The sequence below is a fragment of the Indicator indicator genome, chromosome 26 (genome assembly GCF_027791375.1).
Source record: "Indicator indicator isolate 239-I01 chromosome 26, UM_Iind_1.1, whole genome shotgun sequence".
NCBI classification, from domain to species: Eukaryota; Metazoa; Chordata; class Aves; order Piciformes; family Indicatoridae; genus Indicator; species Indicator indicator.
The window spans coordinates 2,481,377-2,508,162 of NC_072035.1; the positions used below are offsets into that span (position 1 = coordinate 2,481,377).

Below are 26,786 nucleotides of genomic sequence, written 5' to 3' on the forward strand. Positions count from 1 at the left end.
AAGGCTCTCAGCAGGCTGCCATCAGAGGACTGTGCCTATTACCACTGACACAACAGGGCTGGGGGGGTTTATTGCCATTCCTCTGCAGAAAAGTAAGAGACCACCTCTGCCTTACCTGCAAGCACTGCCACTGAGCAGGGCCACACTTCTCACTAGCTCTCCTCCCCTGCCAGCACACAGCCCAACAATAGCTTCTCAGAGTTTCCAGAGCAGGAATAATTTATGCTTTATCTTACCCATTTGAAAGCTGTGGTTTCTGGTTTATGAACAGAAACACACTGGAGGATGAAAATTGACAGGAGGCTAAAGGGGAAATTGTTCTTAGTTCCTCCAAACACCTCTTACCAAAGAGGGTGTGAAAGCATGGCATTGTAGGATTCTTACTTTGCACTCCCCAGGACCCTCTCACGCTTGTTGAAATGGGAAGAAGTCCACAGGAATGTCAGAGCCCACCACCATGTTCAGCTAAGCACTACCTGAGCCTATTTGTCTCTGTGCTTGTTTCAGCCTGCCCACTTTTACATGAGGGAATCCAGATTATAGTTATTTACGTGCTTGCTATTGAGTCCCACATCATTATACAAAGAATAACTTGGAAAACATATGACTGAAGCAGACAGAGGATTGACAGTAGCACTAATTAATAATCACTTCTACCAGACTGTTGACCAGATTTTGTCACAAAGATTAAATGAGAAATTTACTTGGAGGAGAACTTCAAATTAGGTTAAACATTGAGACTGAAAATCTGTAAAACACAGGACTGAAAGAATCACCTAGTTCTGAATCATGGTCCAACGTAATCTTATTATGACAAAACTCTTTCAAAGCTGCCTTAAAACAATTGCAATGATGAACAGCAATGTAGCAGAATGGGAAGCAGAAAAGGGAGGTAAGAACACTGCAAATTAGCTTCACCAATACCAGCCTTCCTATTACAGATACCCTGTCCCCATGGATCTCTAAGTGCTTTACATCATACCTTGCCATTAAGTATAACTAATAAACCCTGAAGTACTTGAGCTGCCTGTCAGTTGGTAGCATATTCATGATACTTGCAAGGGATGCTAAGATGAGCTGAGCATCTTTCAAGGTAAAAGAATACAAGTAGGTTTGGAGTTATGAGAAACAGTCAGCAGTATTCCATTTACAAGAGACACAAAGCAATACAGGGGAAAGAAAAAACATCTGAAATAATGACAAAATGTAAAGAGAGAGAAAAACTTGGGGAAAAGTAACTCTTGCACTGTAGAAGATGCTTGACTGGAGTTTGTGGCAAGGTCAAACAGCTAAGCAAAGGAACTTTCAACTTGAGGGTAAAGAGCTATAGTCTAAAAAATGCACTCATAGTAAAGCCTGCTGCTGCCTAGGAAGGGCTTCATCATGTCACATGTTTTTCGCCACTGTCAGCAAGACAGTCAACCAGAATCCCTGACATCTTTTGCCTGAATAATTACATTCCAGTTTTGGTACTGCATCCTGCACACCAGGGTATGGTATTAGCCTTTCCCTCCTGCCCTTAGGCCTGACAGTATTGCCATATGTTGATGAAAACCTGCCATGCTCTACCCCAGGACATTTGCATTTCAACAGGGAAAAAAGCAATTTCTGTCTACAAAAGTGCAGCAAGCACTGTGGATTCCTTTCCAAAGAGAAGGATATCACAGATCAAAGATATTTTTATTAGTAACTAAAGTTAGGATTTTGCTTTGTTTAGTTTCAAATCCAAGAGAATTTGCCCTTTTAAACAAGAAAAAAAGCAACAGGACACAAATAACTACCACTAAAATCAAAGTGACCAGCTGAGATGGTGCTCACCAGAAAAGATTCACAGATCCATTGGGTTGGAAAGGATCCTCAAAGACCATTTTGACCAACCCCCCTGCAGTCAGCAGGGAAACCTCCAACTAGATCAGGCTGCCCAGGGCCACAGTGAGTCTGATCTTGACTATCTCGAGGGACAGGGCCTCAACCACATCCCTGGTCAGCCTGTTCCAGTATTTCACCACTCTCATTGTGCAGAACTTCCTCCGGATGTCCAGCCTAAATCTCCCCTGCTCCAGTTTCAAACCCTGCAGCCTTCTTTCCTCATGCCCCAGGTCTCTCAGCTTGTCTTCATAGGAGAGGTGCTCCAGCCCTCTGATGTCTTTGTGGCCCTCCTCTTGACCTGCACCAGCAGGTCCAAGGCTGGGTTATGATTAGTGTCTGAATAATGCTTAGCACAGAGAACAGAACAATTTTATGCAATTCTCTCTCCTCTGGAAAGAACAACCCTTTTTCTGCTTTCATTTTTAATTATATACATTAGAAGAGAGAGGTCAAGTTTGAGGTCAATTGTTATTCTGACAAAAGGACATCCCTAGCAGTTGCAGAATCAACCTTTATGTAGCAAAATAAGGAAAAATGTGAAGGGACAAGCATCTATGAACAGACATTATTCAAATTTTCCATTTATCATGTTGTATTTCACTGCCAAACACAGGTACCTTGTCTGCTTCCTAGGATATTGAGAGTCAGTCTCTGGAAATGCTATGCTCTATTGATAAACACAGCTATTACAGACAGCCTGCTCAGCTCTTATTTGCAAAGCAAAGTATGCTTTTTACAGCAACTTCTTTTAGGTCTCCCTCTTTGCCAAACAGCAGGGTCAGTGTTACCACCTCACTCTCAATTCCAGCTCTCACAGATACCACAGTACTCAAATTACACAGGGGAGTAGGAAAACAACAGCGACAAATTTCAATACAGAACTGAAAGGTTTTTAAGCGAAGTGGGATTTGGGATAGAGCTCTGGAGCCACAAACTGAAACAACAGATTGCAGTCAGGAACTCTGGCTAACAAACAAAGCCACAGGGGGTAGAGCTTTGCAGTGTGAAGCCACCACACTTCCTGCAGTGCTGTCAACAAGAGAACTCGTGGAGGAGACATTGGTTTGTCTTTCAGCAATTCACATGAAGAAAATACTATGAGAAAATAACAAGAAAGTCCTATTCCACACACACATTAACAATTTTAATACCCAGGCTAGTCATACCACTTTCAGGTTGAATTCTGGCCTCAACAAAGCAAGTCAGGGTAGGGTAGCATTTGAATAGGAGCAACCAGGTTTGCAGTGGGTGTTGTGCAGTGCATTAAATGGCTTTTATTTACATCCTCCAATTTACAAAGCTGAACAATGTACTTATCTACAAAGCATACAATAATCACTCCAGAGATCTGTCAAGCAATAAGTGACATCTTTGTGGCTCATCTGGAGACAGGCTGTGAGAGTTTAGGGCTGTTGAGCCTGGAGAAAAGAAGGATCTGGGAAAACGTTAGACCAGCCTTCCAGTACCTGAAGGGGGCTAGAAGAGAGCTGGGAAGGGACTTTTCACAAGGGCTTGTAGTGATAGGATGAGAGGGCATGGATTCAAGCTCGAGGAGATTTAGACTGGAGATAAGGAAGAAATTCTTTACAGGGAGTGTGGACACTTGGCACAGGCTGCCCAGGAAGCTTGTGGATGCCCCCTCCCTGGAGGTGTTCAAAGCCAGGCTGGATGAGGCCTTGAGCAACCTGGTCTAGTGGAAGGTGTCCCTGCCCATGGCAAAGGGGTTGGAAGTAGATGATCTTCAGGGTCTCTTCTAACCTAAACCATTCTATGAATCTATGATAGAAAAGAAAATAAAGAAGTTCCCCCTCACTCATTTCCAAGACACAGACAGTGCTCCTCTGTCCAATGATTCCAGACTATTCCTGTAATGGTGTACATAGCAACATTTCATCCCCTGCAAAAAGGCTGTATAGGAAGGCAGGTAAAAGAGAGAAAAGTTTACCTGCAGTGTCACAATGTCTTGCCTTGTGAAAGGCTCATCTGTCAAAAGATCCTTGTAGCTCTTTGGTTTTATGTTCAGCTGCTCAACTGCCTAACAGCCAGGCAAAAGACAGAGATATTAAAAAAGGTGATTAGAATGTATAAACATTACAAGTAAATATGTGAAACCAATAAAATCTTAAAGTACAAATAATATAACCCCAACAATGTCACCTTTCAGTCTCAGCTGGCAGTTGCAATATTTTCATTGTGGTCTTCAACAGCTGAGAAGCTTCTGTCCTGCAAGCCTCTACAGTTTTTTGTGGTTTATTGCTTTAAGCCAAGAAAAAGAAGGTTTTGGTCTGCATTCTAAGGCTAGCCACAGCATTTTAACCAAATTCATCATAAAAGTACTGCCAAAATAAAAACCCCTTACTTGCAGCTTTCTAAGTATTTTACAGATGATATAAGACAGGCAGCTTTGACAAGAAGGCCATATCTATCCCACTGGCAGCACCCCTCAGGGACACACCAGTGTCCCAGGCCAGCTCATACAACAGTTGTGTTACCCCTCAACACTCTGTCCAGACTGCACCTAGCCTGCACCAACACTTCTGGTCACCTGAGAAGGAAGGCACTGCAGAGAGATGGACAGACTCAGTCCATGGGCTGAGCTCAATGCAATGAGGTTTAACAAGACCAAGTGCTGGGTCCTGCACTTCAGTCACAATTCCTCCAAGCAGCACTCCAGGCTTGGAGCTGAGTGGGTGGAAAGCAGCCTGGGGGAAAAGGATCTGGGGGTGCTGGTGGACAGCTGAACATGAGCCAGAAAAGTGCTCAGGTGGCCAAGAAGGTCAATGGCATCCTGGCCTGGACCAAAACCAGTGTCCAGCAGGAGCAGGGAAGTGATGGTGTCACTGTCCTGAGCCCTGGTGAGGCCACGGCTTGAGCACTGGGTTCAGGTCTGGGCACCACAGAATAGGAAAGACACTGAGGGGCTGGAGGGTGTCCAGAGAAGAGCAGCAAGGCTGGTGAGGGGTTTGGAGGGCATTGTACAAGGAGAAGCTGAGGGAGTTGGGTTGTTTAGTCTGGAGCAGAGAAGGTTGAGGGAAGATCTCATTGTTCTCTACAAATGCCTGAAAGGAGGCTGGAGTGAGACTGCTGTTGGTCTCTCCTCCCATGTAACCAGTGACAGGACAAGAGGAAATGGGTTTGAGTTGTGCCAGGGGGGGTTAGATTGGACGTTAGGAAAAGGTTCTTTATTGAGAGAGTGGTGAGGGGTTGGAACAGGCTGCCCAGGGAGGTGGTGGAGTCACCAGACCTGGAGGTGTCCAAGAAGCTGCAGATGTGGTGCTTCAGGATCTAGTTTAGTGGTCATGGTAGTTGGGTTGCAGTTGGACTCAGTGACCTTAAAGGGCTTTTCCAACCTGAATGACTCTCTGAGAAAATTTAATGTTGCTCAACAAAGCTGCAGAGTGTGATTTCACAGTGAGAATCAATGGGGAACAAAAGCTTTGTCATGACAAACAAACACACCATACAGAGAGAGGACTGTGGAAGTCTACCTGCAACAAAGACTTCTTAAGCTCCTTCTTGCCTTTTAAGCACAGCAATCAAAGTGTCAGGATTTCAGAAGGAACAGAAGATACTATTTCAACCTAATTTTGACTGCTCTCACAGCTGGAATGAAAACAGTTCAAGCAGAAAGGAGCTAGTTTTCAAACCCATGGTGAATTCAGCCTTTCCCTGGATTGCAATGGCTTCACTAGGTTCCTCTCTCAGTATCTGAAAGTCCTACTCTCATCAGCAGGTTTCAAAAAGCAGATGTTTCACTGTTCAGACTTTTTGTAATGCTGGATATGGATCCATTAACTGAAAGTTTCATTTGCTACTGAAAAAATAAATAAACCTTGCTTTTACAGTAAGGATTATACAAATCACAACTAAAATTCCACCTGGGTTTGCACAAATATTCAGAAAGCACAAATAAAAAAGCAGTTCAGGTGTCCATTAAGGCATTCTGTCTGCTTTTTTTCCCCAGCTCCAGCTAAAATACTCTTTTTTTTTTTTTAAATTACTAATTGAAATAAACAGAAATGAAGCATTGTGAGGTTGTGATGACTCTGTGTCAGGGTTGTGATGACTCTGTGTCAGAAAGAAGACAAAAGAAAATTTGCCTTTTCAACTGAGGAGCGTATAAAAGTTGCTCATTTTGGTCTAGCAGATTCAGATAATGCAGATTAAATTAGGAAAAGGTTTGAAAAATATCTTTTTAGTCATATTCTAGGGCTGTTCATATTTTGAGGGCAAAAGCTGGACACCAATTTGTGAATCAGTTCATCTCCTTGCACTTTAATTTCACTGGCTGTAAAACAAGACTAAAAGTCGACTTTCTAAAGCATTTTCTGATCTTGAGTGGAATGCACCAAGTATCAAACATTAATAATGAAGTGCGACAGAGAACCTACCTCATAGGCAAACACATTTCCAGTTGTCTTGATGGCCACAATATGGGAGTTATTGGTGAACACAGTGAACAGCACTGGACAGTGGTATTTACCTGATGGAGGGGAAAAAAGGTTTAAATTTGCTATGAAGTCCCTGTGACTGGTTTGAAATAGCTAAAGTCTGTTACCTCTGTGAAGGATACTGACATTCATTGTTAATATAAAGTATAACTTCAGAGTGTATTTAAGGGTGTTTTAACTACACTTCTTCAGTGCCAAATAAAAAAAGTAACACTTAGAAAGCAAACAATGAAAATGCAGTTTCAAATCTACTACCTTCAATTCCCCAACTCAAAACTTTATCCAATTTGCTTGGTATCTGTGAAGTATCACAATACAATTGGTCCAGCTCTGGGGCTTCCAACACGAGAGAGGCCACAAAGATGATCAGAAGGCTGGAGCACCTCTCCTATGAAGACAGACTGAAACAATTGGGGTTGTTCAGCCTGGAGAAGAAAAGGCTCCAGGGAGATTTTAGAGTTGCATTTCAGTATCTGAAGGCTGGGGAGGGACTGTTTAGAAGGGATTGCTGTGACAGGATGAGGGGCAATGGTTTGAAACTGGAGCAGGGGAGATTTAGGTTGGACATCAGGAGGAAGTTCTGCACAATGAGAGTGGTGAAATACTGGAACAGGCTGCCTAGGGATATGGTTGAGGCCCTGTCCCTGGAGACATTCAAGATCAGACTCACTGTGGCCCTGGGCAACCTGATCTAGTTGGAGGTGTCCCTGCTGAGTGTAGGAAGGCTGGATAAGATGCCCTTTGAAGGTCTCTTCCAATCCAGTGCAATGTGTGAGTCTGTAATCAAAGCTCTACTGATAGCACAATCCTGTACCTTGTAAGGTGCCCACTGCTCTATTCTCAGCATCATTCCCAGGAATAAAAGTTTAGCTTCTGTCCTACAAAAAGGTTCCCAGCAGCTGTTGTGCTTTTAGGAGAGGAGAGCATTTTATATTCAAACGTGGAAGCAGAAAGCCATTAAATCTGCACACGTTATTCAATAAGGAACTCAGCTCCTGCTCTAATCAAGCTGTGAATTTTCCCAGGAGGGGCACCATAAATATTAAGCACGTCAACAACAAGAAAACTGAGGGAAGGCAATGTGCAAGGAAAAAGAAGAATGTCTGGATGCTCTCAGCAGAAAGCAATTAGAAGAAGGTTATTAATACTTGATCAGTTTGCTAGGTTTGGGGTTTGGGTGAGATTTTTTTTTTTAACAGCTTGGGCCCATTTGGTTCTTCTTTTCCTAATTACCATCTGAAAATCAAAACCAGCAGGGCCACCAGAACAGAGACTGCTCACAGCACCTGCAAAGCTAGGAGAGGCAAGCACCTACCGAGTATTTACCATTAGCTGCTCAGCTGGAGGAGACACTCTGACCTCCAGCACACAGATGCAGGTAAAAGCTGAGGACTGTTTTTGTTAATGCCACCAGAGCTGAAGGAAAACCACTGCCAGGAGGGACTGAAATTGAAGAGGAATTCTGGAAACAGACTTTTGGAAGTGGCATCAAGGTGAGGCCCAACTGCTGGACACAGAAACACTGATAAAATGTGAGGCCTCACATCAGCTGCACAAAACAGAGCAAATCTCCACATTTCCAGTTCTAGCTAAAGCAGAGCTGCTGAGGACACACACTTCTTGTTCTGGAGAGAAGGTACTCAGCTATGGAGGGCTCATCAAATAGGATAAGCTGCAATATCTAAAGATCTCTTTTCTCATGCAGGTGTGGAGACAGAAAATGCTTCATATGTGGAAACCACTCTACATGCTAAGATCTAAAGAAAAGTTTGCTGCTAGACAGAAATGCAACATTTGACTCTTCCACTTTTGTCACATCTTCTCTTGCAATGACACAAGAAGGAAAGGCTCCTTTGTAAGGAAAGGCTTCTGACACTGCAGAACTACCATCACTCAACCCCAGCATTATGAACCAGACTTCTTTAAGGAAAGCACAATGTCAGAGGATCTTTCAAAAACCTTGGCCACAATGACTATTGATCATTTTTAACACCCTCTCTTGAGACAGATGGAGCACAAAACACAGAAGAAATTAATCAGTTAGAGACAAGATGTGGTAGCCCATGGAATTTACTAAGATATGGAGAATCACAGAATGGCTCAGGTTGGAAGGGCCCTCAGAGATCCAACTGCCCATGGCAGGGACACCTCTAAACTAGACTCAGCTGCTCAAGACCTCATCCAACCTGATTTTGAACACCCCCAGGGAGGAGACATCCACAACCTCCCTGGGCAACCTATTCCAGAGTCTCATCACCCCTGTATTTAAGAATGTCTCCCTAAGATTCAGTCTAACTCTGATCTCCCTCTGCTTCAAACCATTCCCCCTTGTCCTGTCTCTAGACACCCTCACAAAAAGTCCTTTTGCAGCCTTCCTGTAGGATCCCTTCAGGTAGCTCTAATGTCCCCCCAGAATCTTTTCTCCAGACTGAACAAGCCCAGCTCCCTCAGCCTGTCTTCATAGCAGAGGTGCTCCAGCCCTTGGACCATCTTTGTGGCCCTCCTCTGGACTCACTCCAACAGCTCTGTGTCCTTCTTATGCTGGGGACACTAGAACTGGATGAAGTATTTGGGGTGTGCTCTCACAAGAGCAGATACTCCTCCTAGATACCAAATTTTACATCTTGAACCCTGCAGAAATAAAACTGGAGGCTGCTGTCTTGCATGTTGCTACTGATAAAAATCCCACATGTTAATTTCAGTCTAATTAATTTGATAAACAAAAAGTTGCTCAAAATGAAATGAACAGCAGATATTGCCACAGGCAAGTTAGACATTTCTATAGCATATTACAGAAATTCAGCTTTTTCTGACATTTTCCTTTAAAGTAAACAGTACCTGGCTGCCTTAACAGCTCTAATAAAGCAAAATGGATGAATAACTTACAGCTCTCCAGTGTAAAGAAAACCAGAAATGGAACTTTCAAGGTAAACTTGTCATTCACAAGAAGCAGTGATTCTCAAGAAATAAAAATCAGGACAGAACTTTACCATGAGTAAGACAAATTAGGATTTATTAAAGCATTCATTACTGGAAAAAAAACCCAAACAAAACATCACCAACAAAAACCCACAGAAAATTACTGTACTTACCTTCACTGTTTTTAGCAAAGTTCAGCTTTATAAGTGACTTGGCATCTAGTTTCTAAAGAAAACGAAGCATTTAAAAAAAAAATTAATCATAACAGAATCAAACCATGGAAATAAAAGGGAACTCTAACATCACTGTTAGAATTTTAATAGTACATAATTTACTAATAATATAATACAAGTTGTCTGAATCATCAGCACCCTGGGAACTTAAGTCATAGCCAGCCCACAAAAACAAGGCTCACAGAGCCTGAGAACTGGGAGAGGTTTCTTTTCAGTGTTGCTGTCAATCACAGGACAGTGCTACCCAGAGTCAAGAAGCTCAAGAAGTTGCACAGCTCCCTTAGCAGCGACTGAAAGGGGAGTTTGCATGAAGAGCTAAGAGACAAAGATCATTGCTGCTCATCAGAAGTGACAATTCAGAAGGGACCTCTGATGATAGTCATAAAGCCAGCAAACTCTTTTGGCAATCAAGCTCACTGTCTTTTCTGAAATAACTCAGATTTTCCTTTTACCTCAGGAAATGGGAAGCAGAGCCTACATGATAACTACCAATAATGAAGAGAAACAGAGGCACAGATTCTCTGGAGAGGAGCTTGGGGTGATGAAGAGAATCCCTGGAAGGCTGTTTAGCTACTTAATTCCTATGCAGCAATTCCCCAGAAGAGGGAACAGGGATGGCAGCTGAAGTTGGGCTAATGTTCTCTGTCTCTACAGAGGATACCACAGACTAAGCTCTTTCTCTCTCAGGCTTTATCAGAGGAATGTCTGCGGCATTGTTCTGCTGCCCTCTCTTCTGGAGCGGCTTTCTGACATGGGAATGGAAGACCTATCAGCCTGGCAAACACTTCTGGATGATCAGGCTGCTCCCTCCCCACAGCCTTCCTTAGCATGTGAAAGCTTCCAGCACACTGAAGTAAGAGTGAGCCTTCAGTTACATGACAGGCCAGGCCCACGACTGTCAGTCACTTCACAAAGCCAGGATGCAATCTGGGCACATTGCTGGCACAACAGGGCATGCCACCCCTGGGGTCACCCCACCAGTCAGGTAGTACTCAACTGAGGCACCCAAATGGAGACAAAGTCCAGCCCAGCAATCTGCAGGGCTGAGTCAGGATCTCAGATATATTAAAAAAAAAAAACAACGCACAAAACAAAACCAATAAACAACAAAGCCTTGGATTATATCAGCTGTCAGAGATGGGTTTGCTGCCAAACTGATCCAGAGCAGAGGCCTTTTAAAAGAAACAATGGGTTCTCTTCTCAAAGCAGGCACCTGAACAGATTAGGGAGGTTTTTCTAACCCAGACAGCTCTTTTTAACAGGCACAAGTGGAGATCTGCCAGCCGCAGTGGCGACGCTGCTCCTTCAATGATTATGGCAAAGAGTGATAACAAAATCAGGAGAAACTAAGTCAGTGGTCTTCTGCCTAATCAAAATTCATCTTCTTGGTTCACAGAGTACACTGTGACAGCTGGACTCATTCATTTAGAAGAAGGCACTTCTCGAATTGTTTTCAGCCAACTGGCAGGATCATTTGCTGCCAGAAAGGTAATCACCTCTCATTTATGAGCAAGAAGAGCAATGAGGGCTAATAGCAGTAAGATAGGAAGGGGAAAAAGATGCCAGGTTAGGTTAGATTTAGTCAGGCAATGGGAAACCAGTGCTGCTCTTTTTCCTTAAGTGGATACTCAAAAAAACCCCAAACTCCCCCCCCCCTCCATATGCTGCTGGAGTACAAAGAAAGACAGCAGACAAAGGCAATGACAGCTTCTAAAATGACTAAGTGAAGGCAGAGTTTTATTCATTTATTTTCTTCTTATATGAACAAAATTGCTCAAGAAGTAGCAGGAAAACAGCAGAGTTGCCAAAACGAACATATGATCCTGGACAGATCTGTTCAACCTAAACAACTTATTAACAGAAAGCAGCATCCATCTGGGCACATGTTGTGCAACAGCCCAAAAAATTACATTCCACAAAAAGCTTCTTTAGAAATGCAACCCCTGGAAACATGGATAAGTTGAAGGAAGGCCTTTAGAGGACCTTCCTGGCAGGCTTCAGCATAGGGGAAAGGGACTTGAAGGCACACACTATGACAGACTACAACATAGGAAGCCCGTATCATATACTATTTTCCTCTCAAGTTCTTAATTTCACATGAAATCAGGGTTATCTTGCATGTGGGTGAATCTGACTTCATTTTTACTCCATCCAAAGTCAAAGCTTTCCAAGTGCCATCACAGTTTGTTGCCATGGAAATGACCATTATGCCACAAACAGGTACCAGGCTTCATGGAAAGAGATAGGAGGGAGCGAGTCCTAAAACGAGTTAAAATACTTGGGTTTATATAGTTATTATTATTAATAAAGCATGAGGGAGTTCACATATTGCATCCACAGCTCAAGTTCAAAAGCATTTCCCACCTGAGTTTTCCCAACTCACCCCCACCAGCAAGTTCCAGCCAAGTGCCAGGGAAGAAAGCAAGGGGAAAAGCAATGTTTATCAACAACATCTGATGAAAACCTGAAATTCTTCAGAAAAACAAAAGGCCACAAGCATCCACCACTTCCCCTAAGCAGAGAGAAGAGCTGCACGTTCACTTCTAAAAATATTTTCTGCAAAAATACTGGAAAGCAGACACACTTCCCAGCAGCAGTGCCAGCTGCTCTGCAGCAAGGCAAGGCTGAACAAACAGACACGAAACCCTCGCGAGCTCTTTTCTCAGCTGACTCCTCTCTCCCAGGCACACTTCCACAAAGGCAGCCAAGGCTACTTTTGGCCATGACCTACTTTCTCACAGAGCAGTGAGAAGCCCCACCGCTCTCATCTGTCAGCTGCCAGCTCTGGCTCCTGTGGGATCCCAAAGGCCAGCATCCTTTATCGATACCCCAGGCAGAGGTTATTAGTGGGGCACTGTGGCAGCCTGCGATGGAGTGTGCCGATTGCTTCAAATTAAATCATCCTCTGTCAGTGCTGGGTGCCTCATGAAGGTATGACCTACAATCCCTGGGCATCAATTAGTTACACTCTCTGACTCTCTTTGGTCTGTGGCTGCATGTTCTTCTTGTTAATGAGGCTCTGACCCTGTTGGATATGCACCAGCCTGAAATGCAATCAAAATGGGCTTGTTTGATTCTCTGTCCACACATGGGTAGAGATAGTGATGTGCAGCAAGAGTTGTGTTTTGTAAATAGGAACTTTGCCACTCTAGCAACAGGAACTGAGTCAGTGTTAAAACGTTCAACACTTGGGGACTGGACACTTCTGAATGGCCTCTGGCAGGAACACACAAGGAAGCTATCATGGGGAAAAATTAATGTGTCACGTCTGGTTGGCAACACAAGGACAAAATCATCCACCTGAAAAGAGGCTGGAGTGAGGTGGGGGTCAGTCTTTTCCCTCAAGTAACAACCAACAGGACAAGAGGAAACAGATTCACAGATTGAAATGGGTTGGAAGGGAGTCTCAAAAGTTCATCTTGTCTAACTACCCTGCAGTGAGGAGGCACATGTCCAACTAGATCAGGGTGCCCAGGGCCTCAAGTTGTGCCAGGGTAGGTTTAGGTTAGATATTAGGAAATTCTTCTTCACCAAAAGGGTTGTGAGGCACTCAAAGAGGCTGCCCAGGGAAGTGGTGGAATCACCATCCCTGGAGGTATTTAGAAGAGATGCAGTGGTGCTGAGGGACATGGCTTAGTGGTGACCTGGCAGTGCTAGCTTAACGGCTGGACTTGATGATCTGAAAGGTCCTTGTTTATGCAATTCCAGGCCACTGTATTTCCATATTTAAATTTTAATTAAACTGACACCATATGGTGACCAAAGCTTTGTCCAGAGAACCATATATGATTGCTAACACACATGGCTCACAGACCCTAACAACAATGCTGCTCAGTTGAAGAGCACATTAACAGAAGCTACCATGAGGAAAAGATAGGCAGCTTCACATGCAAGGTTAAACCTGCGACCTTAATGAAGTCAGAAGTTTACCAATCCAGAGACCCGCAGCCAAATACAACATGGTTGCTGGGGAAAAAAAAGCAGCTTTGCAGAAGCATCAAAAAGCTACCCTCCAATTTTAGTGAAAAGCAGGCAAGTGAGGATCTGTGGGAAACCTCCTGCTGCACCTCATTTAAGGCTAGGGAGTTTCACAGCTGCTAGTTTTTTAAGTGTCACAGCCACAAAACCCCAGCCAATGTGCACACTACCATCAAAACATGGAAAGGGGGAAAAAGAGACCATCTGTTCAGTCTGTAAAACCTAGATGCAAAGATTTTTTTTTTCTGTAAGGGAAATAATGCATTAGGAATAATGCTGAACACATTTGTCTGCCTTTGCCCACCACTGGCTTACTGGATAAAACACTGCCCATCACCACCACAATCTCTTCAGCAAGGTGCAAAGAAGGTATAGCAGCTTGGCCAGCGACTTATGACGCCACAGGGTTTTAAATAGCTCCTCCTTTTGATAAAGGACTTGGACAATAAATCTAGGCAAAGCTCATCTTCTTCCCCCTCACTGTTTTCTCACTATACAGGGAACTGATAAAGGTTAACTCCTAGTGCTGCTGGGTACACTACTGTAAAGCACAGACACAAGACGAGAGGGAATGGCTTTAAGCTTCAGGAGGGGAGATTCAGACTGGAGATTAGAAAGAAATGCTTTATAGTGAAGATGGGGAGACACTAGAACAGGTTGCCCAGGGAGGTCATGAATGCCCCCTCCCTGGAGGTGTTCAAGGCCAGGTTGGATGAGGCCTTGAGGAACCGGGTCTAGTGCAAGGTGCCCCTGTCCATGGCAGGAGTGGAACTGGGTGATCTTCCCTTCCAACCCAAACCATTTTATGAGTCTATGAACTCTGGCAAAGAAACAACCAACCATCCAGGTATTTGTAACAAAGGGGAGTAAGAAAGCTTTAGAAAACCCAACAAAAAAGAGTTATATGCCAGGTCAGCAGCCTCACAGGGACCTTCATCCCCTTGCCCCTCTTGTGTTTTATGACCATTTCCAGTCACAACATAAAATTTTCTGGTCATTCCTTTAGGCAGGAATCATGTCCTCAATATGTTTCTATCCAGGGGCCTTGAAAATTTATGGTCACTGGTCAAATATTAACTCATTTAGACTGTTGACTAAAAGCTAATAATTCCTGAAGCAAATGAGGTAAGACGACATGGTTCAGCTGCTGCATATTGGAAAGTTCATCTCACTCAAAGTGGATTCCAGGCGTTTGAGCAGCAGGCTCTGTCTGCTGCCCCCAGACAAAAATGCACCTGGAGAGAGATAAGTTTAATGATGATGGCTGTAACCACCCGTGCCTGAAAGGCTGCTACAGGCCACAGAAACAGAGGTAGTAACATTCAAAACAAAAGCAAAAAAAGAAAAAGGAAGAGCCACTGCACATCCTGGCTAATTCTGACTTAATCTCTAAGTACCTGCTTCTGAAATGTCCCAACTTCTCAGGAGAAGATGCAACAAATGATCATATTCTGAAAGCACCCCTCCTGCCTCAACACATGCACTGAAAATGTTTTCTGTCCTACACTATCATGTGTAATATACTGATGTATTTCAGGAAGAGATTAGAAAATATTCCCACCACTGTACCAGGCATTCACCCATTTATTGTGAAGATTAGCTCTGTTCAAAGCAGATAAATGAAAATTAAACAGATGCAGTGAAAGACTGTGACCATTCAGGGTACAGAGAACTTAAAGGCAAGAAGAACATCTGACAGTGAAAACACAAGTCTCAACAAGACAATGTCAAGAAACCACTGAAGTCCTCTGTACCAAACATACAGCTGTAAACACTAACAGAGAGAAGAGCAGTCCTGGCACACATACAAACAAGACTAAGCTGGTCAAACCCAAGATTTACAAGATGAGAAACCATCAGAAGAACCTCTTGGCAGTCACAGCAGGAAGAAAGCAAACACTGGTTCAAGGCTGAGCACACAGCCTGCAAAGCTGACTGTGAGAGAACTGAAGACCTTAAGAGACTTCCAGCTTTCTGTTCCTGATATTTCAGCCTTCTTTCTGCAACACACGAAAACCAACTAAGCTGGATTTGTCTGAATCATTTTTTCAACAACAAAGCTGCCCTTGGTTTTATTTCTGTAAGCTTTGTTCTCTGCTCTGTAATAAGCTATTACTCACCCAGAACAAAACTGTATTCTCACCCCCCACTGAAACTTTTCTTATAAATAAACGAAAAAAAAAAAAACCTTCTTTACTCCAAATGTATGGGAAAAAAATATGGCAATCTTAACAAAAGGGGGAAAAAAGGGGAAGATTAATATTTAAACCTATGCAATAATGGAAGACTTGACTGAGCTGCATCAGACAAAGAAATATACTTTGAATTTCAAAGCTGTAGATGTGCCGACTCCTTCTGACAAGGATGTGAAAAGTGTTCTCCAGAGAAGAATTAGAAGTCTCATTTATATATCAGCCATGCTACAGCCAAATGGGACCTGAAGCTACTGATCCACCTAAATGATTGCTCATTTACCCAAAGCTCCAAGAAGAACATGCAGCAGACTACTCGGATTTCAGGTGCTGAGCACTGATGTGGAAGGAAAACTCTGGAATAGGCTGCCCAGGGAGGTTGTGGATGCCTCCTCCTTGGGGGTGTTCAAGGCCAGGTTGGATGAGGCCTTGAGCAGCCAAGTCGAGTTGAAAGGTGTCCCTGCCCATGAGACAGGGAGGTTGGAATAGATGAGCTCTGAGGTCCCTTCCAAGCTGAACCATTCTAGAATTCTACGATATTCTGCTAAATTTTTCCACATAATGAAAAGCATCTCCATTGGTCAAACTCTTTTGCTCTTAGACAATCCCAGCACTCTAAATATGGAAAACTGATGTAGAGGTAGTCTAACTATGGAGGACTTGAGAGCATTTTGCATCTAGGCAATACATGAAAATGCTCTCTTTGGAAACACTAGGAGTCAAGAAAACTTTTCAGAAGATGGAAAGTCACAAAGAGAATCTGACTCGAAGGCTGAGAAGGGATCTTATCAACATCTATAAATGTCTGAGGGGTGGTGTCAAGATGAGGGTGCCAGGCTCTTTCCTGTGGTGCCCAGTGATAGGACAAGGAACAACTGACATAAGCTGGAACACAGAAGGTTCCACCTCAGCATGAGGAGACACTTCTTTATGGTGAATGTGACAGCGTACAGGAGCAGGCTGCCCAGAGAGGTTGTGGAGTCTCCTTCTCTGGAGACTTTCAAATCCCTTCTGGATGCATTCCTGTGTGGCCTGCCCTAGGTGATCCTGCTCTGGCAGGAAGGGATTGGACTCAATGATCTCTGGAGGTCCCTTCCAACCCCTAGCATTTTGTGATCCAAATCCTGAGGCAATATTACCACCACGTTACAGAAAGGTCTAGAGAAGCACTCTGAAAACAGATCACACTGAACATTACTGACAGCTATTACATTTCCATGACAATGTATTCCAACAGCAGCTACTGCTACCCTGGCATGAAAGAGGTCACCTTTAAACCATAGATCCTTGTCTGATGACATCCATTATTTGCTGCTCATTATCTAGAAACACACCTGGAATAACACAATTAAAGCAGCAATCTGCAGAAAATTGCCACACAGGTAATAAGAACCAAGTTAAAGGCCATGGTCACTGCTGATGCAGCCACGGGTCACATGAAATTCAAACTTGTCCCTCCCCAGCTGAGGACCAAGACCCATTCCACTCAGCTGAGCGCTGGGTGACTTTTGGTTGTGGTCTTGATCTTGACAGCTCTGACTCAGCAATGTGTGAAGCTCATGCAACCCACTGACAGGAATCCATTCCCCAAACACAGAGGCCCTGTGCTGATTATTTGATAGAGATGGAGGAGCAATTTGTAGTGAATTATAAAGTCCTGGCTGGAACCTTCCCTGTACTTTCATGCCTGTCCCTATAGTACGTGACACTTCCCACACTCCTGACATGCTGCAGTTTCTTTATTCAGACTCTTGCAACTATTATATTTTACTTCTTGAGTGAAGAAACCATTATCAGTGCTTTCCAGCCCTGTATCTGTGCTTTCAAAACATGTATGTAGTGAAAACACTTTTATGTTCAAGGAAGTTTCACCTTTGCTCCAATTTCTGCAGCCTTCTCAGGCAGGATTTCCCTTAGTTAAGCAGCCAAATAATTTTTTAGTGGTTTAAAAAAAAAAAAAACGTGCTGTGAGGTTGTTTGTTCATTTTTCAAGTGGGATTACTGAACTCAGCAATAGAAAAGTAATATCTAGACCTTCTCCATTAACCTAGTCAGCAAGCTTCTCTCACCACAAGGCCACTAACCATTTCCATGAGTCTGACTGGAAATTACTTGATCAAACTGAAAAAGAAACCTTGTGTCCAGTTCCAAGTCCGGTGCTCCTGCCTCCAGCATAAGAGGGACATGGACTTGCTGGAGTGGGTCCAGAGGGTGCCACAAAGATGAGCAGAGGGCTGGAGAAACTTCCCTATGAGGACAGGCTGAGAGAGTTGGGGCTGCTCAGCCTGGAGAAGAGAAGGCTCTGGGGAGACCTTACAGCAGGCTTCCAGCTGAAGGGATCCTACAAGAAAGCTGGGAAGGGACTTTTTACAATGGCTTGTAGTGATAGGCCAAGAGGGAACAGATTGAAGCTTGAAGAGGGGAGATAATTTAGATCAGGTATTAGGAAGAAACTTGTTCCTGTGAGGGTGGAGAAACACTGGAACAGGTTGCCCAGGTAGGTCTCAGATGCTCCCTTCCTCCCTCCCTGGAGGTGTTCAAGGCCAGGCTGGATGAGTCCTTGAGCAACCTGGGCTAGTAGAAGATGTCCCTGGCCATGGAAGGGGGGTTGGAACTAGATGATCTTCAACCCAAACTATTCTATGAATGAATCTATGACTCTTTTCACAAAAAAATGAATAAACAATAGCCACCAAGAACTGGGAGAGGAATTAGCTAATAACCATGCAAAGAACATATTTGAGAATGACTCTCCAAAAGTTCTCAAGTAAGAGACTTGGTTGCATTTTTTTTTTCTTTTGAGGATAAGAAGTTACAGGTTGCCTGTAATTTTTAGGCAAGCATTACCTTTACCAACCTTATTTCAAACAAATGATTTAGAAAAGGGCAGTGGAATGCTGGAGTGAGGAGGTGTCTGCTACCAGCCCTGCCTTTGCTGTAGGCTGTGCAGGTACAAGATGTGCATCTCTGTAAAGCGCGGATCAGACAGGCTGACTGCATGAGGCAGGCACCTGTACTGCTGCAGTTATTTGATCATCTTGGACAGAATCTCACCCCAAGTCATTTGGAGTTGGTAAATACAGGATTAAGAGTGTGGGAGAGCAACAGCAAATATTTATCTTGTACACAGATTAAAACTTAGGGTACAGCTTTGTCTTTTAAGAAGGCAGATGTCTTACTGGGGAAAGTCAGAGATTTTCAGTCTTCCAACCTCAAAGTTAGTCCTCATTTTTCCATGTCAGTGGCTCTGCCTTCTATTCCTTCTTTACAGGGCCCAGGCTCCTTTTTACAGTTATCTTCAGAGGCAGCCCAAGCAAAAGGCTTTCCCAACCCTAAAAAAAAAAATCCCTCAGCATTTACAAAAATTTTCCTATTTTACCCAATAAGAAGCTAAACCCTTGTGATGCTTAGTAAAAGGTTTCTGTGACCTGTAGATCTGAATCCCAACCTTGCATGAGGCCAAGCACAACACAAATTGTGCTCTGCCTCATTTAGACCAGAAATGTGACTTCCAGTCCTATACCTCCACCACACAGCATCTGCAGCTTTCTTAACTTCACTCTGAGGCATATGTTAAGCCCCAGCTCAATTAACTTGTCTGAACCCTGCTTGCCCTTCAAGATACACATAGGCAACACCCACACAGCTGCACGTGGCCCTTACCATGGGGATTGCCTCTCTGGGTTACACAGGATCAGGAGACACATGGATTTTAGTCTTGCTCTGAGCAGAGCAGAAACAACTCACACAGGTGAGCCCTTTGTATACATTTAAAAGCACTTAAAACAGTCACTAAACTGACTTTGGACCAAAGCCTGAGGAGCAAACATCAGAGATTAACTGATTTTCAACAGTCCAAAGAGAACTAAATTCCCACAGAATAAAAGGGGCCACAAGACAGAAAGATCACAGCTACTTCTGAGACAGGGGAAGAGAGATATTTGCCCAAGGATACAGAGCTAGTCTTGAATGGAGCTGAAGTGTTCCATAATAATCTGGCCTGCCCACATGCAGTTAGAATGCTATTGAACCAGAACGAAAAAAGAAGGTATTTATATCAGACACGTTACAATGCAAAGGAGCAAAATAGCCCAGCCCACACAGAACAAACAGATCCATGCAACAAAGAATAATTCCCTTGAAATTCCTGTCAAAAGGCAGGCTGCTACCTTCATGCAGATCTGTCATCTGTTCAGAGCTGAGATTCCAACAAACCAGACATGCTCTGACCAATCTCATTTCTTGGAAGCAGGTACTCCTGAGCCCAGCTGGCTGACGTGTGTGGGCATGCTGGTCACTGCTGTCATATCAATGCTACAGGAAATAGTCTGGCAAGCCTGCAACTATTTGCAAGCCCAAGAAGCCAAAGTGATGCTCTCAGTAAAAAGCAATGAGCCAGCTATGATTTTTCTCTTTATTTCATGCAATTTTAGTGTAAACACAATCTAGGGCTGTGTCCTGACAAAGATGACCAAAAAATTGAGCCAATGCCCTCTGACAAGCTGCAGTTCAGCTGCAAGAGCTGCACTGTTTCTTCCAAAATTATTGGTACAATAAGAGAATTTTTTTTACCAGTATGTGTTATTAAAAAGGAGGGGAAAATAAAAATCAAAACCTACTTTCTCAGATCATAGAATGGTTTGGGTTGGAAGGGACCTCCAAAGGTCATCTAATCCAAGCCCCTGCAGTCAGCAGGGACATCCTCCACTAGATCAGGTTGCTCAGAGCCTTGTGGAGCCCTGAATATCTCCAGGGATGGGGCCTCAACAACCCCTCTAGGCAACCTGTGCCAGTGCTCCACCACCCTTGTTCCTAACAGCCAATCTAAATCTGCTCTTCTCTAATTTCAAACCATTGCCCCTTGTCTTGGAACTGCAGGCCTTTGCAAACAGTCCCTCTGAAGCCTTCTTGTAGCCCCCTTCAGGTACTGCAAGGCCACAATTAGGTGTCCCTGGAACCTTCTCTTTTCCAGGGTGAACAACCCCAGCTCCCTTTGCCTGTCCTTGTAGCAGATGTGTTCCAGCGCCTTGATCATTTTTGTGGCCATCTTCTGGCCCCTCTCCATCAGGTCCATGTCCTTCCTGTGTTGAGGGCTCCAAGGCTGGATGCAGTATTCCAGGTGAGGTCTTAGCAGAGTAGAGTGAAGCACTCATGAGAAACTCTAGACAAAAACCAACGGTGATTTCTTTCTTTTAAATGGTTATTGGTGTCCATACTGCACCTCAGGAGAATGTTCAGAAAAGCAAGGAAAAAAATAAACTACAAACCATGAGGGAGTACAAGGAAGGAAAGGGGAAAAAATAGAATATTTTTAATGTATCAAAGAATAGCTGTGACCTTGACATTGCCAAATTTCTTTAAAAAGGAAGGCTGTGCCAATATTGGAGTCAGAATACTCAGAGAAGTCACTTGCAGATCAGTTCACAAACATGTAATTAATAAAAGACTAGCACAGTCCTACCCTCTGGAAGCACTGTGAAGATAAATGTATTAATGATTGCAGGGCTCTCCAAAGCTCCACTGAGGCATCCACAACCTTCATGGGCAGCTTATTCCAGAGTCTCACCACCCTCACTGTAAAGAATTTCTTCCTCATCCCCAGTCTAAATCTACTGTGCTCAGGCTTAAAGCCATCGCCCCTCCTCCTATTACTACAAGCCCTTGTAAAAAGTCCTTCCCCAGCTTTCTTGTATTCTTGTTTCCTTCAGGTACTGGAAGGCCACCATAAGGTCTCCCAGTAGCTCCAGAGTCCTGAGTTTCTGTAAAGTCACCAACCCAGTACAGAAAAATCTTTGCTGATTTCCACAATGAGAGAGCTGATAAGTAACAGGAGGAGCACACACAGTGATAGATTGAATACAGGGCAGTACAGCCTACAGATTACCAACATCAGCTCACTGACTTCCTCTGCCACCTACCCTGCCTTGTCACAGTAGCCCCATCCCCTTCCTGCCCAATACTATCCTCTCCTTCCAAAAGTCAGAGCAAACCACCTAAGAAACACTTCCTTCAACCCCAATCTTCAAATTACAGCTTCACAGGGCTGGATGTAGCAGGGCTTTGTGCTGTTCTGGAAAGCAAGCATCTCCCTTTTTCTTCCAAGTGGTCTGGAACACATTCGTCCTGTAGAGCTGTACAGAACAAGCCCGCTACTACAGGGAAGAAGAATACGCTTCCCACACAAAGCATTCCAGGGGAGAGGGGATGAATGTTGAGGACAGCTGGAGCTGCACTGCAGATCAGCTACAAAAGCACAAATCTGAGTAAGCTAATTGATCACAGAATGTATTTGTGTGGAAGAGACCTTCAAGATCACCCAGTCAAACTTCAACCCAGCACTGTAGGGTCAACAGTAAACCACATGTCCCTCAGCACCAGGTCAAACACCCTGTTTAAACACCTCCAGGGATGGTGACTCCACCATCAGCCAGACTTTATTTGAGCATTTATGGTTCACCAAGCCCATTCTGCACGCTCTCCTTTTCTCTGTGTTACACAAGACCACAAACATATTACACTTCTTGCTTAGAATTTACCTGAAATATTTTTAAACCACATCATGGTTCAGAGTCTGAAATGAGAACAGGTGCCACGGAACTGCTCTGAGTGAAAAAAAATAAATTACCTGGCAACAGCCCAAAACTCCCAACAAATGCATAGAGCAGCAAGTTGGTGGGAGGCTGTGAAAACACAGGCAAAAACTGTAATTCCATTCCTCCTCAACCATACATTGGCCTCTTCATGTTTGAAGGAAGACCTTCAATCATCTCCATCATACAAACACACCTGCAGTTTGCTAGAACTGAAGATACTGAGTCTCGGACAGCCTGTTCCTGTTTAGAGTTTGGAGTGCTACACCTGTATTTAGCTTTTCCTCTTATCTGTCTGCTGGGAAAATCTTTAATCAAACACAAGATGTTTCAAAGGTAATCTCATACCACACAAGCCATCTGCAAAACCGCCACCAATCCTGTGCAACGGCTGCCACCTCATGTTCGGCAGAGTCACTGCACTTCAGGAAGACTATTTTCAGTAGTTCAAGGAACAATTAGTCTTTCAAATTTCCCTCTCTGCCCTCACAAACAATGCACTCTTAACACACCAGAAACAAATGTCATTCCAACAATTGAGTATTTCCAGTACTTCACCTTTGTCTAGTGCTTTACATATTCATACTCTTACAGAAAGCAGTTTGAGAGAGGGGATTCTGTCACTTTGCTCTCCTCTGGTGAGACCTCACCTGGAGTACTGCGTCCAGGTCTTGAGCCTTCATCACAGGAAGGACATGGACCTGATGGAGGGGGTCTAGAGGAGGGCCATGAAAATGATCAGGGGGCTTGAACACCACTGCTGTGAGGACAGGCTCAAAAAGCTGCACATTTCCTCTCTCATTCTGCTCACAATCCAGTGCAACGAAATTAAACTATGCAATGCTCTCCTCTTTCTTCAACACTCACTCACAGCCTGAGGCTGATGCTACTACAAAGATCATTAGCAGGATGATAGTGAGGGGATATCACACCTCAGATCTCAGACCCAGAAGCCCATTTCTTTTTTAGAGACAATAAAAAGAGCCCTACTAAATCGCTATATTAATTTCAGCAAAGCTGATTTCACAAATATCATCCTTCCAAACGGCACTCCCATTCAACTTCTTTTGCTTTCACAAAGGCATTTTTGTTTCTCTTGCACATTAAATGGGAAACCTAGCATAAAATTGCATGTGAATACACCCACCACTACTTACTTCTCCTGTGATTGGATTGGTTCCATATTTCTTTATCCAAGGAACAATGCTCCTGAAAAGAGAAAGGATAAAGTAGCAAATGACAAGCACCATCAAGAAACCTCAGTGGACAGGCATAATTATTTTTGACAACTTGCTAAGACCAAACGATGATCACATAGCTGCAACCAGTTCAGCAACACAAAACCAAAGCTAACCAGAAACAAGAACTTACAGTATATCAAAGACTGTCCCATCTGGTGTGCAAACTGGGTATTCAAATGGCTGCAGAGACAAACTAGAAAAAAAACCCACACATTTTATTTAGCAAAATCAGCTGGAAATCATGACAGAAGCAAGAAACATTTTTGCTGATTCTCTTGCACATTAAATTAAGAGCTATAGCAATGAAAATACTGAGTGGCTGCAAATTCCCACTACCTGATGCTACTTAAATTATGTTAGCAACAAAACCCGTGAAAGGAACTGAAGCAGTTCAGTGACATGTAGCAGCCAGCACTCACAGCCATGGAGCCACAGGATACTGTAACACTCCTGAGCCTGCTGCTATTTGCATGTGGGGCCTCACCAGCAAAGAAGATGGTTCAAGCAGAAACACTCATTGCTCGCACTGAGGCTAGGAGGCAACTGCAATCACATTCAGCATCTCCTTTTAGGGATGCTTCCATAATCCAGCAGCTTTCAGCCAAACAGCAGTAGTTTGTAGATGTGGGTGGTAACTTGAACTACTCAACTTACAAAAATATTTCTAACCTACTTCTACTAACTCCTCTTGTTCACTCCAGCACCTGAAGCTCTACATTCTAAACACAAAAAATTAGCATAAATACTCCTTCAATCTATCTAATCATTGCCTCAAGAGAGATGAGTGACTGACCAAGCACATTCTAAACAGGGAAATTCAAGTCCTGATTACACAGATTTGAAACACTGGCAGGTACACAATAACTGTTCTGAATTATTTTATCACGTGTGTATTCTTGTAGCCAGGAGCTCCAATCTCTGCAAACACTCACCACAGAAAGTACAGGTATTATTTAAGTTCTTAAAGATTTATTCTTGGTGCATTACTACTGTAGCAGGCCCGAGTTAAGTAACTACCTTGGAAGAGTTTGGCTTCAGTAATGGTTATGTGTTAAAAGCCTGATAAACACACAAATAACTTAATTATGATAATGTAAATTTTCCATCTCACCTGCAGTGATCAAATGATAAACGTCTAAAATTAGTCTGTGGAAGGTCTGTTTGGGGGGGGAAAAACACCACAAAATTTTAGTAAATACACAGTATCCTAGGAAACAGAGAAACATTTGGAAGTTACACTCTGATATATACACAGTAGCAATTAACTAGTGATAAGGATAAATACACTTAAGTCTTGCAAAATTGTAACTAAAATTGAATTGACTCTGGCAAAACACAAGGAGCCTCCTTGGCTAAATGGCACAATCAGAGTAAAATAAACCAGAGCTCTGACTGACAGCATTGAGGTTAAATTTGAAACTTCTCGTACTACAGTGCCCAAAACTGAACCCAGTACTAAAAGTGCAGCCTCACCAGTGCTGAGCACAGGGGGACAATCCCCTCTGTAGTCCTGATGGCCACACTCTTGCTGATGTAGGCCAGGATTGGTCTGACTGGCCACACGGGCACACTGCTGGCTCATGTTCAGCTGGCTGTTTATCAACAGCCCCTGGTCACTTTGTGCCCAACAGCTTTCCAGCCACTCAGCCCCAAGCGTTCACGGGGTTGTTATCCAGGTGCAGGACCAGGTGCAGGACTCCGCACTCGGCCGTGTTGAAGCCTACATAGTTGGCCTCAGCCCATCGATCCAGCCTGGCCACCACCTAACTCGGTGCCTGCAAACTTAGGGAGGGTGCTCTCAATCTCCTCGTCAAGATCATCGCTAAAGACATTAAACAGCAGTGGCCCCAATACTGAACCGCTTTTTACCGGCCACTAACTGAATTTAACTACCACCCGCTAGGCCCGGCCATCAGCCAGTGTTTGATCGTACGCCTATCCAGGCCAGTGAAACGATCTCACTCGAGTCAGTGGGGGGGTCCTCACCCCTTACCTGCTTTCTTGCCCCCGTAGAACTGCGTGTACTCCGCGCATGTGATGTACCTGCCGAGACAGGAGAGTCTCTGAGGGGCGCCCACAGCCTTCCGGGCCCGCCCCGCGCATCCCGCAGGCCCCGAGCCCCCTCTCCCCGCCCCGCCGGTCTGTCCCTTCACACGGCCCCGCTCACATCTTATCCTTCTGGTGCTGCCTCTTCCCCATGGCGGCGGCTCAGCCCGGGGACCGTCGAGGAAGCGACTCCGTGCACCCCGCGGCGCCCTTCCGGTGCGGGTGCTGCGGCGATAGCCGCTCGCGGAAACACAGGCAGCGGGCGGCGTTCCGGGCCGGGAGCGCGGGAACTCGCCGGCGGGAAGAGGCGCACACGTAAAAAACTTAGGTGCGGCCTGAAGGCGAGCCTGTGCCCTAGCGCTTGGCGCCCAGCTAAGTCTGGCGTTACTCCAGTTTCAGCTCTGGCTCCGGCTGGGCCTTTCCTCACCAGCCAGGGCAGGGACACCGGGGAAGAGCTGAGGGAGTCGTGGTAGGTGTGCTCTGCCCAGTTCTCCTAGTGACAACGTAGAATCCCCCCTCTGACGCTCCCCCTGTCTCCATTCAAGACAGGACCCGCCTGCAGCGGGTGCTGGCCAGCAGGAACAGAGAGGTGAGCATCCCCTGTACGCAGCACTGGTGAGGCCACAGCGTGGTGACAAGCGACGGAACCAGAGGAAATGGTTTCAAGCTGCACTAGGCTGAATGCTGGAAAGTATTTCTTCATAGAGAGGGTTCTCAAACATTGGAATGGTCTGCCCAGGGCTCTGGAGGTGTTTAAGCTCTTCCTAAAATGTATTTCAGCATCTCTTCAAAGACTTCATTACAAAGAACTGACTTTCCCTCAGCTACCTACCTTAGCTCCTACTGAACAGCGTTCATTACAGATTGGTATGAACAGCACAAGGCTGAATGGAGGATGGCCTGAACCCAAATATCTTGCCTTTTGCAGAAGGAAATGGGCACCTGTCTGAGCTTTCCCTTATCAAACACCTCCAAAAACATCTTCCTTTGCTTTTTCCTTGTTAAATCATGACCCTGGCAGCTGCCTACACAGAACAAGACCCACTGGCTGCACCAGGCTTTGGACTGGACCACTTCTTTCCCCAGAACACAGGGTCCACCTGCTGTTTTAATCATTTTGGTGGATTTCTTGCCTGCATACATGAGCACAAGATGAGCACAACCTCATGCAGTTGAAGATGTCCCTGCTTATTGCAAGGGGCTTGCACTAGATGACCATTAAAGATCCCTTCCAACCCAAACCATTCTGTGATACAGTGGGTCTGTG

The 26,786-nt window shown here is 44.4% G+C and overlaps 1 protein-coding gene across 2 annotated transcripts in view; it reads right to left on the reverse strand.

Annotated features, from left to right (window-relative positions):
* Positions 1-25,695, reverse strand: part of PPIL2 (peptidylprolyl isomerase like 2) — a 76,334-nt gene extending 50,639 nt beyond the window's left edge. For both annotated transcript variants that reach the window (XM_054392540.1, XM_054392542.1), the window contains exons 1-8: positions 25,641-25,695; positions 25,467-25,516; positions 24,585-24,630; positions 23,604-23,666; positions 23,390-23,441; positions 9,413-9,464; positions 6,261-6,352; positions 3,815-3,904 (exon numbers count right to left, since the gene is read on the reverse strand). In XM_054392540.1, coding sequence (XP_054248515.1) covers positions 3,815-3,904; positions 6,261-6,352; positions 9,413-9,464; positions 23,390-23,441; positions 23,604-23,666; positions 24,585-24,630; positions 25,467-25,516; positions 25,641-25,672 — 477 coding nt within the window. In that variant the 5' untranslated portion in view covers positions 25,673-25,695. The remainder of the gene's footprint in view (positions 1-3,814; positions 3,905-6,260; positions 6,353-9,412; positions 9,465-23,389; positions 23,442-23,603; positions 23,667-24,584; positions 24,631-25,466; positions 25,517-25,640) is intronic.
* Positions 25,696-26,786: the final 1,091 nt, after the last annotated feature.